Source organism: Centropristis striata, chromosome 15 (genome assembly GCF_030273125.1).
Source record: "Centropristis striata isolate RG_2023a ecotype Rhode Island chromosome 15, C.striata_1.0, whole genome shotgun sequence".
In the NCBI taxonomy this organism is placed as follows: Eukaryota; Metazoa; Chordata; class Actinopteri; order Perciformes; family Serranidae; genus Centropristis; species Centropristis striata.
The window spans coordinates 34,215,336-34,229,686 of NC_081531.1; the positions used below are offsets into that span (position 1 = coordinate 34,215,336).

Sequence of the window (14,351 nt, forward strand, 5' to 3'; positions counted from 1 at the left end):
TGTGTGTGTGTGTGTGTGTGTGTGTGGTTCATGTGAAAAGATGTAAACAAGATGCTGTGTGTCTGACCGCTGCCTCTGGGTCGGTCCAGCTGGTAATGATGGGGCTCCCTCTGATCTGATGCAGCAGCAGAGGCGGCCAAAATAGCGTGGAGCCCGCTGTCCCTGGGTAGCGTGAAGCTGCGGGGTTTCCCTCCCGCGTCTGAGTCAATGCTGGACCTGAGTGGAAGAGGCAGGGCTCTGTACTGTTCCTGCAGCAGGCTGCGCTGAGCGGGCAGCGTGGACTGCCTGCGGTACTCCATGGCCAGTTGGTCTCTGTCCTCGGAGAACGCGTCCTCCACCGGGAACGTCTGCAGGTAGTGCATCCTCGCGTTGCTCTCCATCTGGTCGTGCCACGAGTTTCGGTGGCTGCTCTTCTTCTGCCCGGGCGAGATGCCGTTGTTGCTGCTGCTGCCGTCCTGAGTCTCAGGGTGGAAGTCGTCGTGAGAGGAGCGCGACTGGAAGGTGTCGGAGGAGGAGAGGTGGCCACGTTTGGGCTCCAGGTAGGGACTCACCTGGACACAAACAAGACGGTTAGCGAGTGAAGTTTGCAGCAAATGTATGTAGTGCAGGCTGGCAGACTCACTGAGGATGCTCGGGGGTAGGTGTCATAAGGGGGGGGAGGGCTGTCCTGTTTGGGCATCGAAGGCATCTCCATGTCCTCATGATCACTCTCACTCCAGTAATCTGTCAGGAACAAACATCAGGTCATTTCTTCATTTTGCCTCATTTAACGTGACTTCCCATATAAACTACACTGTAAAAAATGTCTGTAGATTTTACGGTGAAAAACTGCTAAACCATGACAGTAAAAGACTGTAAAATGATAAATGGATTAATTCAGTTTCAGTAACAATGAAACACCGTAAATTTATATATCAACCAAAACAGTATATATATATATATTTTTTTTTTACAGTTTTTAAAAAGAAATACATTACTCCACTGTAAAATACTCTTATTTAATGGTAAAATCTTTAATTTATGCAGCATTTATAAAGTATTTTCTTGTCATTATATGGCAGAACAGCGTTTCTTTTGATGGAAAATCTTTTTATTTTTTACAGTAAAATATGAAATAAAATGGCAATCATTAGCGTGCAATCAACAGTGCTAATATAATTTTACCGTAATATTACAGAAAGTTGCGCCGTATTTATTACAGTAAACTTCTGGCAACCAGAGCTGCCGCTTTTTTTACCGTAAAAACTACAGGTTTTTTTACAGTGTGTGGTCACATCCGGTCTCCTGTGCAGACACAGATACAGAGACGGATAGTTTTTTTGGTTGAAGAGATTATTATATACACTACTGGTCAAAAGTTTTAGAACACCCGAATTTTTTTCAGTTTTTTATTGAAATTCAAGCAGTTCAAGTCAAATGAACAGCTTGAAAGGGTACAAAGGTAAGTGGTGAACTGCCAGAGGTAAATAAAAAAAGGTAAGCTTAACCAAAACTGAAAAATAATGTACATTTCAGAATTATACAAGAACGGTAAGCCTTTTTCAGGGAACAAAAAATGGGTTAACAACTTAACTCTATGGAGTCTTGGGCTATTTTCTCCATTTTTGAATTATTTTCATGTCTTTGTAAGTAATTTTGTGTCTTTTTTGGTCATTTTGTGTCTTTTTTGGTCATTTTGTGTCTTTTTGTGTCTTTTTTTTTGTCATTTTGTGTCTTTTTTTAGTCATTTTGTGTCTTTAGGTGTCTTTTTTGTCATTTTGTGTCTTTTTTTTGGTCATTTTGTGTCTTTTTTTAGTCCTTTAGTCCAACATAAAATGTGATTTTGAATCTTTTTTTTACTTTCAAAACGGGAGTATGGAGTATTGGGCTATTTTGTCAATTTTTTCAATTCTTTTCATGTCTTTGTAAGTAATTTTGTGTCTTTTTGTGTCTTTTTTTTGTCATTTTGTGTCTTTTTTTAGTCATTTTGTGTCTTTAGGTGTCTTTTTTGTCATTTTGTGTCTTTTTTTGGTCATTTTTTTGTCTTTTTTTAGTCCTTTAGTCCAACATAAAATGTGATTTTGAATCTTTTTTTTACTTTCAAAACACTATCATGCTCAATAAAGAATTTTAAATGTTGCAAATGTGCATTCATTTCAGAGTACACTGAGACATTAAACTGCATCATTTTCATTTAAATTCTGCAAAAGTTGGTGTGTTCTAAAACTTTTGACCAGTAGTGTATATTATATAATTGTATTAGGCACAATTATATGGTAGGTTTAGTTTCTGGACAGCTGCGTCAGGTCAGAAGAAGCAGCTCTGCCAGTGAATCAGTGTTCTGACAGGTGTGGGTGTGAAGTAGGTGTGATGTAAGTCCAGGTCTGACTCCTGAATACTGAGACTGATAAATCTAGGATGTGATAACTTCCTGTTAAGTCTTCCGGAGGCGTTAAGGGTCTAATTTAACAACTCGTCTGGAAAGGAAGAAGCCCCCCTCTTCATCAAACTGACGACAGACCTGATCTCATCCGCCCACCTTCGCAAGGTTTCTACGTAGGCTCCTTGAAATAGCAAGAGGGGCTGGTTACATCATTTCCTGTCCATTTGTGAGAAGCCAAAAGAACAGCAGTATATGAAAATAACACGCACGCCTTCAGCCCCTAAAATTAGTATTCATATGCAGCACAAAGCAAAAAAAAAAGGGCTTGAATGTGGAAGTGAATGCGGGGAGATGTGTTAAACAGCCTCTCATGTAGAAATAAGATTTATTTATTGAATAAATGTATAAGATGGAGCAGAAAAGGAACCTGTGAAATGGAATTAAAACCTCGCCAAGTAAACATATTGAGCATGGATTAATTGTACCTGTCTTGTACTTCTTATGTACTTATTTTAATTTTATTGTTTTATTTATTTATTTTTATTTATGTTTTATTATCATAAGATTGTGTATCTTAATCTTGCCCCTTTTTTCCTTTTTTTTCTCCTTTTCTTAATTGGTTGTTAGTGTGGTCTTGTAAAAAAATGTAAAAACTCAATAAAAGTTGAATCATAAAAAAAAAAACCTCGCCAAGTAAATGATCCATTACTTATTTATATATCAATCTGGTGTTTTTTATTCCAAACCGCTTATTTTTGGCAACGTTTTAAATGAGACATGTAGAATAAAGTGATTTTGACATAAATATCATAATTTTAGGCTTTGTTTTGGTAAACAGAAAAGGTTTATTACGTTTCTTTCTACAATAAACAGTGAATTTTTGGTGATCTGTTAAAAAACCCCAGAGGTTTTGGTTCAGAGGGTTAAAATACTTTTTGTTTAGGTTGTTCCTGTTGTCAGAAATTGATAAAACTCTCCATCACAATTTTCCAAAGTTTCTCTACTATTTTAAATAATGATTTAATTGTAGGATTTTCTTCAGTTCTTCAGTTTGGACCCTAGTATGATGCATATTACTGTCCTCTATCTCAGCTTTTCTCAACCTTGGGGTCGGGACCCCAATTGGGGTCGCGAGATGATTTCTGGGGGTCGCCAAATCATTTTGGAAGTCAGCTCTGTCTCCACTGTGTTAAAGTGTTCATGTGTTAATGTGTTTTAGTCTTTTTGGTCACTTAATGTCTTTTTTTGGTCATTTTGTGTTTTTTATTTAGTCATTTTGTGTCTTTTTTGGTCATTTTGTGTCTTTTTTTGGTCAATTTGTGTCTGTTTTTATCATTTTGTGGTCAATTTGTGTCTTTTTTGGTCATTTTGTGTCTTTTTTTAGTCATTTGGTGTCTTTTTTTAGTCATTTGGTGTCTTTTTTGGTCATTTTGTTTCTTTTTGGGGTCATTTTGTGTCTTTTTTTAGTCATTTTGTGTCTTTTTTTGTCATTTTGTGTCTTTTTTGGTCATTTTGTGTCTTTTTTTAGTCATTTTGTGTCTTTTTTTGGTAATTTTGTTTCTTTTTGGGCTCATTTTGTGTCCTTTTTTGGTCATTTTGTGTCCTTTTTTGGTCATTTTGTGTCTTTTTATTTTAATTTTAAGTTAATTTTCTTCAGTTCTTCAGTTTTGACCCTAGTATGATGCATATTACTGTCCTCTATCTCAACCAGTTCTCAAGAAGTGTTGACCTGCAACAGACGGAGTATATTCTGCAGCACTGTGAACAAGCCGTGACTAATCTCACCTTGGTCCTGACGAATTTTCTCCTGCTCCGAGTATCCTGCCACTGCCATGCTGAGACGACTCAGCCACCTGTGGAGGGCAGAATAACGGTCATGACGCACAGCAGCTTTACATTCAATAAAACGTCTTGCGCCTGTGTGTGTTCTCCCTTCTAAATTGCTCTTTTCAAGGAGAGTGGGCAGTCTGAGAGGGGAATGTAATTTCCGGACAGCAGGGGTATATGAATGTTGTTGCAGATCTGGGATTGGAGGAGGTAACAGAATGACTCGTACGGCCTCATTAACTCACCGGGACATGTCGTCTACATTTTCCGCCGCAAAGTAGAAGGTCTTTATCTTCGGATGGCAAGCCTTGAAAGCACTGAAAGGGAACCGGGGGTATATTTAATCATATGTAACAGGGACGTATAGCGCACATTAACATATGAATACAAAAAACTGCCAAGGTAAACAGGCAAGCGGTCACACTCACACACGCTAATTCAGCCTGACACAAACAGCAAGGCTTTGCATCATAAGATATACGGCTCTGCTTATTTTCACGAGCTGTAATGAAGTGTGAGTGTGCAAACACAATCCTGCACCCACAAGCTCAGCGACATAATTAGGTTAGATATACGATAATTAGTTCCTAATGTATTTTCTGTAATTTATCTGCTTTGTATTAATAAACGTTCCTCATCCTAAATGATTTATTGTGAATATCTACTAATATTTGGGAATTACTTTTCACTCTTGAAAATACAAGCCATTAGATTAGCTGACTCTGCTCACTATATTTATATGTATATGTAGCTACAGATTTTATATTTCACTGTGTTGTATTGTATTGTGTTTCTTTTTACTTGTATGTTTGGCTTGACCGGGCCTCAGTACTTAATTTCGTATGACAATAAAGAATTCTTAATCTTAATCTTAATCTTTTTAAAAAAAAACAAGCTTGATAAATTTTGGCAAATTTGTAATTATTTATTTATTTTTACAATTTGGAGGTTAATGACATACAAATGATTGATGAATGATGTGACAGCAGATAGGGCTACTTTATTTATTTTTTTAATTATTTATTTAATTTATTTTATTAGTTGTAGTCATATTATTTCATATATGTATTATTTTTATTTATTTTCCTCTTCTCTATGTGTTAATTGCAATATTGTAATGCAATTTTTATAATGTAAAATATAATAAAGAAATGTTGTAAGGATTGGTTAAAATGGTTATTCCCTTAACCAGAGCAGATTTAACAACTGCTCGTCTAAAGTTAAAATATTTAGTTTTTCCTTAAAAACTTCAACATCACCGAGCTTTAAAGGCTTATTTTTTTTAGTTTTTTTACCTTTTGTTGCACCACGGAGCTGTTTTGCATTGAGTGGGTTCCTGTTTTGTTTGTATCTTGTATCTGCATGTACAACATACTGGATTTTTAAATACCCCAGAAAAATTAGCTTTGCAAATTTTTTAAGGAAGAAAATGCAGCCAGCACAAGTAACAAGAGAATGTAAACGTGGAAAACATGTAGTTTGTTTAGTAGAATACTCAACAGGGCACCAAGATCCCAAACCTCTGAAAAGTTCCCATTCTTTGCTTTAGCTGGTGAACATAAAAATAAATTTAAAAAATCTATTCTGTGTCTCACTCTTTCATCTATATTACACTTATACTCGACAAATGCTGTACTTTCTGCCCTCAAGTTGCCTTAGAATTAGTTAAATATCACTTATCAAATGTCATCTATCAGCTGTTGTTTTATATTTTAAGTCTATTAACATTTCTAGGCATATTTTAAATACTGCAATATGTAGTGGTGATGTCAGTCTTCTGGATCCATTATTTTTACTACCGCTGCTACTTAATCTATGTCATCTTTTTATTCACAAAGTCAGATTTAAATTAATGTCCTATACAAAATTATAATACAGCCATAAATATGTGCACCTGCTCTCCTGTCAGCATACTAAATGCTGGCGGTACAGTGTGCAAAGTGAAACAGGCGTCCTCGGTAAATTGTCCGTTTTGCATGGTCAATCCTCTAAGTTATTCCATATATATGCCAATGTTTTCCCTGCCAAGAGCCAATTTGCACAAGGTTACCTCTGCACCGATAATACATTTGTGGGATTGACTTAATATGCAACATGAAGTCTCTGCTGTGCTGATAGCTTTGTGAATTTGATCCAAGAAATTTTTGTTTTGTCCAGTTTTGAGGGTAAACAGGAAAAGCAATGCAAAGCTAAGACTGTGCATAAACATAACACCAGGAAGGCAGACAAGGGTGATATTGTGCAAGCTCATCCAAGAACTAATTCTCTGAAAAGAACAGTGCTTTATAGAGCGAGTAAAATATGGAATGATTTACCACTTGATATCCGTCAAGAAAAAAGCAAAATATCCTTCAAAAAGAAATTAAAGATGTACTTTGTCAGTGGTTAATGTTAGGTGTAGGGCTTATTATATTTTTTGGGGGGGTTTATTTAATTTTTTTTTGTTTATTTTGGTTGAAAGGACGCTACTCTTTATAGAAGCGATGTTTGCCTGGATTCATGATGTCCAGGATTACAATCAATGATACTGGTTAAAGCTGTATTGTTTTTTTGTTTTTTTTTGTATTTTATTTGTTTTCTGATCAAATGCATTTGACCAATTATTCCTAAACATTTAATCCAAATGGCTATAATTCAATGGTTTGATTCTACAAACTGTCTTTTAAATTTGTGCTGCATTTTGTAATGAACTTTTGTGCTGCACTTTTCTAATGTATTTTGGAATGTATTTTTACTGTTAAAGTTGTTTTAGGACTGTTGAGTATTACTTGTTGGAATGTTTTGACCCCAGGAAGACTAGCGAACTGCCACGGCACAAGCTAATGGGGATCCTTTAATAAAAACATAAAAAACATAAAAAAAACAAAGACGCTTGTTCCTTGGAGTGCAGGTGAAAATGAGTACTCACTACTTCCGTCTACACTCAGTGGCGCGATCAATCTTGAACTCCGGGAGGCTGACGAAGCCCTCTGCCTTCTCATCCTGTTACAAAAAGCTCAGTTAAATCAAACTGCCACGTATTAAACAAAGGCTTAAAGCTGTGAGTCGTCATCATGCTCACCTCCTCGTTCATGTACCAGTACAGGCACGTGTCCTTCAGGATGAACCAGTACTTCTTCCACTTCTGCGAAAAATACGTTTTGGCATCCTTCTTCTTCCACAGCCAGCCCTCGCAGTCCCCCTGGCCCAGGTCTCTGCAGGAAATCCGCCGCTTGCTGATTGAAGACATGGGACTTCCAGCTGCAGGCGCCAGCAGGGGAGCAGAACAGACGAAGTCGGTCAGAAAACACTCCTCGGGAAACACCTGCTCATGTTTGGGTTTGAGTGCATGCAATTTGAGTGGAGATGAAGAAGCCATCCACCTTGTTAGCTAAAAGAACAAAATGCATCCCCTCCTTGTTAACCTGCCACCCCTGGCTGCAGAGACAGTGCAGGGAAGACAGGCTGTTTAATGAAATATATTAGTCATTGATCTTTTATCTGACTGAGGTTTGAATCTATGACCATGGCTCTGAAATATAAGTACATTAACATATATTGATGAATCCATGGTGATGCCTGTGGTGCTAAAGTAGCAGACAGATTTGTAATTACAACTTGGTCTCGGAGCTCAGCCCTACTGTCAGGATTGTCTTGGCTCTAATTTATTCTCCAACTATAAAGCGGAGGAGGAGGAGGGGTCATTCATTAGACGGGCCGCTAGCTGCATTACAACTGAATAAATGAGAGCATTGTGGGATACATGATATTGATGCACAGGGATTTTTTTTCTGCAATAGAAATTGCAAAATGAGAAAATAGCCTTTTGGATCTTTCACATCTTGGGGAAAAACAATTGTTGCTTTTTTCAATACATGAAAACATGGTGAGTGATGGATATACAAATGGTGGTTTTAAGGGAGAAATATTCTTTTAAACAAATGCTCTTACCTTTACTCTTCTTCTTTGACCGTGACATCAGTGAGGAGCGTTCAAAAACCTGCAAAGTAAACAAGAATCCCAGTCAATGCTCCAGCTTCTACCATACACTGTAAAAAATAAAAATAAAATAAAGAATTTAAAAATAATAAAAAGTCTGGCAGCAAAAATTGCCAAACACTTACTGCCAAATAACAGTAAACAACCATATATTACTTTACAGATAACTCCTTAAAAATGCAGATAATTTACAGTAAATATCTGTATATATATATGTGTGTGTGTGTGTGTGTGTAGACTACCTAAAGGGTTTTTACTTTAATTTGACGGTAAGTGTTTGGCAAAAACTGTAAAAAAAAAAAAAAAATCAGTTATATTAATTTACCGATTTTATTTATTTTATGGTTAATATTTGTAATAAAAGTAATTTGTTTTATGCCATTTGCACATAATGAAAAGAAAACAAGAAAAACCCTGGAAAATAATACCATACATTTCTGGAAAATAACACCGTACAAGGCTGAATATTAAAATGTTCAATTGTGTTGACTGGGTCTGTAAAGTAATTTGTGAGGCCTTAAATTGTTGCACTACTGTATTTGACTGCTATATATCATATTGGTGGTATATGTGTTACTATTTTTTTCTTTTTTGTGTGTTATTGTTGTTTGTTTGTTCATTGTTGACTCATTATGACTACATGGGTGTATGTGTACTTATGTGTTTGTAAGTTAATAACAAGTTATGTGTGTTAATAATGGTAATAATGAGTTTATAAACTACATTACTATGTGTTATACATACATATATATAAATATTATTGTATTATAATTCAGTTATTATTATATAACTGAATATAGTAAATTAACATAGGGAGAAGGATTTAATAAGCTTTGACTCCTTCTGAACACAAATAAGTGTTGAGTCTTGTTGTTGTTTCATTTGTGTTGTTGTCTTGTATTTATTGTTGTTCGTTTGTTTTTAAATGTTCATCTTTTATTTTGTGTTCAAATAAATTCTCAATCAATCAATCAATATTGGGTAATCCTGTTTGTTTATGTTTTTGGTTGGGTTTTGTTTATTTACAGTGTAGCTTGCAACATCAACAACAACAATGTTATTTTGAAAGACATAAGGGACTGACATGGTAGAGAGAGGCAGAGTCGGAGCTGGATGTGGACAGGGAGACCTCCATCTGCAGGGCGGGGACCAGGGTGTAGTGGGTGGGGCTGGCTCCACGCTCAGTCTTCCTCCTGTTCTGACTCAGGCTGCGTCCCAGCAGGAAGTCCTCCCCCGGGGTTTTGTCCTCACTCGCAAAGCGGAGAAGGGAATTCTCTGTGAGGAGACAACAGAGGCGAGCTCAGTGCTGCACACATTTTAAAAACCAATCATTTACATACTTAACCCATTGAGGCCTGAAAAATCAGTGGGCGATTATAAAATAAGCCTCTAATTTCTGGAAATTCTGGAAAAATTCTGGAAAAAAAAGTGTCAACTCTTCTACTAAATAATAGATTTTTCAGCCTCTGTAGCAGATAGAAATGAAATTCAAAAAGTATTTGAGAGCTTATACAAATACTACAAAACGACGTATCCGATTTCCAGGCTTCAATGGGTTAATGCTCCGAACAGATCCACTGAATGCATTGGATCCATTTTAGTCGGCTCATTTCTCAATTAATTTTCCATCAAGACTATGGACCTTTAACTACATATTATAAGCTGTTAATGTCACAGCATTCATCATAACCTTTTATGCAATCTGCAGTAAAATCAGCCTTTAACGACGTCTTCGAGATCAATGAATGCTGACGTTTCAAAAGACGACCTGCCGCGGAAGGCTGTTGTCAGGCAGGAAGCCCTCAAAACTTCCAAATACTGTCTCTTGTAGATAAATATAGCACCATCACTTTTTTTTTTGGTGAAAAGCCCAAAGGAGAAACATATCAGCACCATCCCTAGAGAAAACAAACACATCACTCAAGTCTTTCTTTTGAGACTGAAATAAAGCAATTCAGTCTCCTCCCACTCCATTTACCACCTAGCTCGACAGCCACCGACAAAATGTGAAAAATCTCAGGATATATCTCTACAGTTGCCAAAGCAACAGTGTACTTTTTATATCCAAACAAAAAAAAAAAAAGAGAAACGGCAAAGCTGAGAGCAGGAAAGAGAGGGATGAAGGGAAAAAAAGGAGCAGTGATAGATTGTGAACACATGGAGGAGAAAGAGGCACAAACTGATATCCAGCATGTTATCAGCTCTGACAGGCCAGCTCATCCTTCTACTTTTTGGCTCGGAGATCTGAGAGGGTGAGGATATTATGAGATATCCACCCACTCACCTCAGCTCCCTCTGTCCTTCTCTTTCTCCCTCCTTTCTCTGCCTCCCTTTCTTTTTCTCTCTCCCACTGCCTCCCACTCACCTCTCCTGCTCTCTCTCTTCAGCTTGGCCAGGTCCTCGTTGTCTCCCACCCAGTTGTATTCCACCGGCATTGAGATGGGCCTGAGCCTGCCTGGAGCAAGGAGGCGCAGGGAACGTCAATATCACACCGCTGCCCACACACACATCAAACAGCCGCAGACGTCTCGGAAAAAAAAAAAATCTCGAAAGCATACAGACGTCACACTCGCGCGGCGGCGAGCCCTCGGCTCTCACCGTTACAGCAGCGAGTCTTGAGACGAGGTTGAGGTCTTACCATAGGTGGGAGTGCTCCCCCTGCGGACCGATGACACCTCCTGGTTCTGGTCGTACTCGTAGCAGTACAGTATAGAATCTTCTTCCACCAGAGGAAATCGTCTCCGACACTCCTGGTCCAGGTAGGAGTTCGGTGACTCGGACCCCTCGGCCACATGGATGTCTGACTGAGGTTCATCACCAGACAGATTCCCCTTATCGTCCCTGGAACGGAAAGCAGGGAGTCATTTTTTAGGTTGCTGTCACAGATGAAGTCAACATTGTTGCATTTTTATTTGGTTGGTTGCTTTCAAACTGTGAACCGAGCATTGTAAACACGGTTGACGCTGTACTTCATCTGTTGGACAGAATATGTGAGGGAAAGAGCTGACAACATATTGTTATATATTATATATATATGAATGAATGAATGAGTTTATTTAAAGGACAGCATGTAATACCATAAATCATTGTCACTTCATGAACAACAACAACAAGATGGTTACATCAGATTTAGCAGTGGTGCTATTTTCCATCCGTAGTCCTTCAAATATATATATATGTATATATATATATATATATATATATATATATATATATATATATATATATATATATATATATTATATATCATTATTTTATTTATAATTATTTATAAATTATTTATAATTATTTTATTTTATTTTATATTGTTACTATTTATTTATTATTACATATTATATACTATATACTGTACTATTATTACAATTATATGCCGTCTAGTCACTATAGCATTGTTGCCATCATATCATCAGTATAATTACCATCATCTTGCCAACCATCCTACCAACTGATCTGCTTTTTTTTTTTTTTTTAACTTTCTTAAGTGTCCTTGTTCTATTCTGTGTTTTTTTCTATTGTTGTTTTTATTTATGCTACCTCAGTATCTTATTCTATTGTATTTTATTGTATTTTATTGTACTTGAATACCGGACTGCTGTGACAACCGAATTTCCCTTCGGGGATGAAGCGAACTGAGACCTCCATTTTTTTAGCAGACTAGAGTTTGTTTGAGCATTCCCAATATCAAAAAACTAATTCTGGTCCATGGGCCAGAGCTCTAAATGTAATTTGTAGGTACCACTCTAGAAAATGTCCACATCTGTAGATGATATTTTGGTATGACAGACATTCCTAAGTGGCAGCTGTGTCACAAGGTCAATTGCATTTTAGACACTGGTACATATACTGGTGTAGGCTCATGATCAGGACATTTTTCAGTGTTTTATAATATTGTGTTTGGTATCATTTTTAAGCAGACCTTCTTGGCTTTCATTCAGGCCCAATTGTGACAGTTAGTAACTTACATTTTCCACTATTTTTCTTTTAGCCTTGAGACATCAAGGAAGATCAGGGACACAGAAACTTGAATACTGACAGGACGCTAAGGATTCAGGAAAGGCATAATATACTCATACTACAATAAAATATAAAGAAGAATCAATGCCACTTTAAAAAAATATAACAAAAATGTAACATCTTCAGCATGGAAACTGAAAAACATCCATGTGTTTAGTTTGAAGGATAAGGTTGGCGATATAATATATATATATTTGTTGTCCATCTCTCAATACTTTCTCACTTCTCCAGCCCGTTTGGGGCTCTCAGCCCGAAGCCTTTTCATTCCTGCCTACATTTTAAAAAGAGAGATCACAGATACAGTAAATATGTACTTATTGGAGACTATTTTCAGCTGCACATTAAGTTGGTACCCTAATCCCCATCGGCCCAGGACGAGTACTACGAGAGGACCTCATGTGAGTTAGAAATTACACCCCCGTATCTTTGTTCACATTCACATGAAATTAGTCAACCCTAGTCTGTATTTTATTCGAATTAATTGACATTATTCCCCAGATGTGATGTCTGAACCATAATAGAAGAAAAACAGGAATGGAGGTGCAAAGAAAGAGTTGATTTAACTGTTGTATGGGCTGAAAAAAATCACCAAAAAACAATTTGAATTTGCACCCAAAGTACTGTCAAAAACTGTAATTTACGACTGCAAAAGCAGCCTCCATAATTTTCGACTTGGAAAAAGGCAGAAAAAGGAGAAAACTAAAAACCTTTCAAATATAAAATGATCCCAAATCACTGAGTGCTGACTCACAAGCCATTTCAGGGGTGTTTTTCTTCTTCGCTTTTTATATTTTACCCACTGTGGCCTTGTATTTCACTGCAATATATACGTCCTCCAGCTCTGTGGGAACAACTCAAAAATGCCTTGTTTGCAGAATAACACATTTAAAATGACCTACATCATAGAAAAAGAAAAAAAGCAAGTTGAATTTCTCTTTGATAAATCAATTGGGTCTTCACATGCTATACATATTGCATTATTTGCATTGATACAACCTCTCCTGTCCTCTCCTCTCTGCTCTGTGTAAACAGATTCTCAGTGAATATTTGTCATGTGACCGTTCGTCTCAGCAGAATCAATCATGGTGTCACAGTGTCGCTGAGGAGCAGAATTTAATGCTTTTAACAGGATCTATACGGTTTATTTTTAGTGACATTTTAAATGAGACACAATAAAGTGATTTTGTCAGAAATATCACAATTTTAAGCTTCTTTTTGGCACTTTTTTAACCCATTGAAGCCTGGAAAGCAGATACGTCGTTTTGTAGTATTTGTATAAGCTCTGAAATACTTTTTGAATTTCATTTCTATCTGCTACAGAGGCTGAAAAATCTATTATTTAGTAGAAGCGTTGACACTTCTGTTGAATTTACAGAAAAACTTCAGGTTTTAGGGGCTTATTTTGAAATCGCCCAGAGGTTTTACAGGAAGTTTTAGGCGTCAATGGGTTAACAGAACTTTTAGAGGACTGTCGGAAAGTTCAAATTCCAACAATTTTGCAACAGTTTCTTTCCATGATAAACGGCGTAATGGTGGGGTTCAGAGGGTTGGACGTACGATTCTTCTTCTTACTACAGCTTAACTATGCTAACAAATTATTATCAAGTAGGACTCATTATTCAGCATACCTAGGTGCTGCAAATTTAAATGGTCAAGAACCTTTGGTGCATCTTGCGAGTCGAATTCTCTTATTTTTTCAGGAAATTATGTTTAAGTGCTATTTCACCTGGGGGTGTAGGGTTCTGCTGGAGGAGGAGGGATGAAGAGGTCCTGCAGGGCACAGCTACTCCTCCTGGATGGAGTACTTAAAGTGCTGGTGGGCGTGGCGACGCTGCTGCTGGGGCTCTGGGGGAAGATTGGCTATGAGTGAGTGAGTGAGTGAGTGTGTATGTGTGAAAGAGAGAGAGACAGGCAGACAGGGAGGGAGAGAGAGAAGAACAGTTACAGGGATTGACACATAGAAAATTTGGAGTTCACAGCAGTCCAGTCAGTTTGTCAGTCAGGGAACATTTGTTCGGTTTAGACTCCGCCGCTGAGCATCTCAACCGTGAAATGAGCGTGTACTGTACGTTTCTGATGCTCCAGTTCTAACTAGTGCACACAAGTAGACGGGTTGGTGTGCAGTCTATTCATCCCTCTCTATTCATTCAGGTCAAGGAAACTCTGGTCA

General features: G+C 37.3%; 1 protein-coding gene across 6 annotated transcripts in view; it reads right to left on the minus strand.

The window, feature by feature from the left end:
• The window catches only part of LOC131986430 (connector enhancer of kinase suppressor of ras 2-like), a 55,622-nt gene that overhangs the window by 7,276 nt on the left and 33,995 nt on the right, over window positions 1-14,351 (minus strand). For 2 of the 6 annotated variants that reach the window (XM_059351379.1, XM_059351381.1), the window contains exons 10-20: window positions 13,908-14,026; window positions 10,806-11,008; window positions 10,533-10,622; window positions 9,252-9,442; window positions 8,120-8,168; window positions 7,251-7,429; window positions 7,098-7,171; window positions 4,435-4,506; window positions 4,148-4,215; window positions 623-723; window positions 68-551 (exon numbers count right to left, since the gene is read on the minus strand). In XM_059351379.1, the coding sequence (XP_059207362.1) occupies window positions 68-551; window positions 623-723; window positions 4,148-4,215; window positions 4,435-4,506; window positions 7,098-7,171; window positions 7,251-7,429; window positions 8,120-8,168; window positions 9,252-9,442; window positions 10,533-10,622; window positions 10,806-11,008; window positions 13,908-14,026 (1,630 nt within the window). Of the gene's footprint in view, window positions 1-67; window positions 552-622; window positions 724-4,147; window positions 4,216-4,434; window positions 4,507-7,097; window positions 7,172-7,250; window positions 7,430-8,119; window positions 8,169-9,251; window positions 9,443-10,532; window positions 10,623-10,805; window positions 11,009-13,907; window positions 14,042-14,351 lie in introns of all 6 variants that reach the window. The other 4 variants (XM_059351378.1, XM_059351380.1, XM_059351382.1 and 1 more) reach the window with 2 other exon arrangements.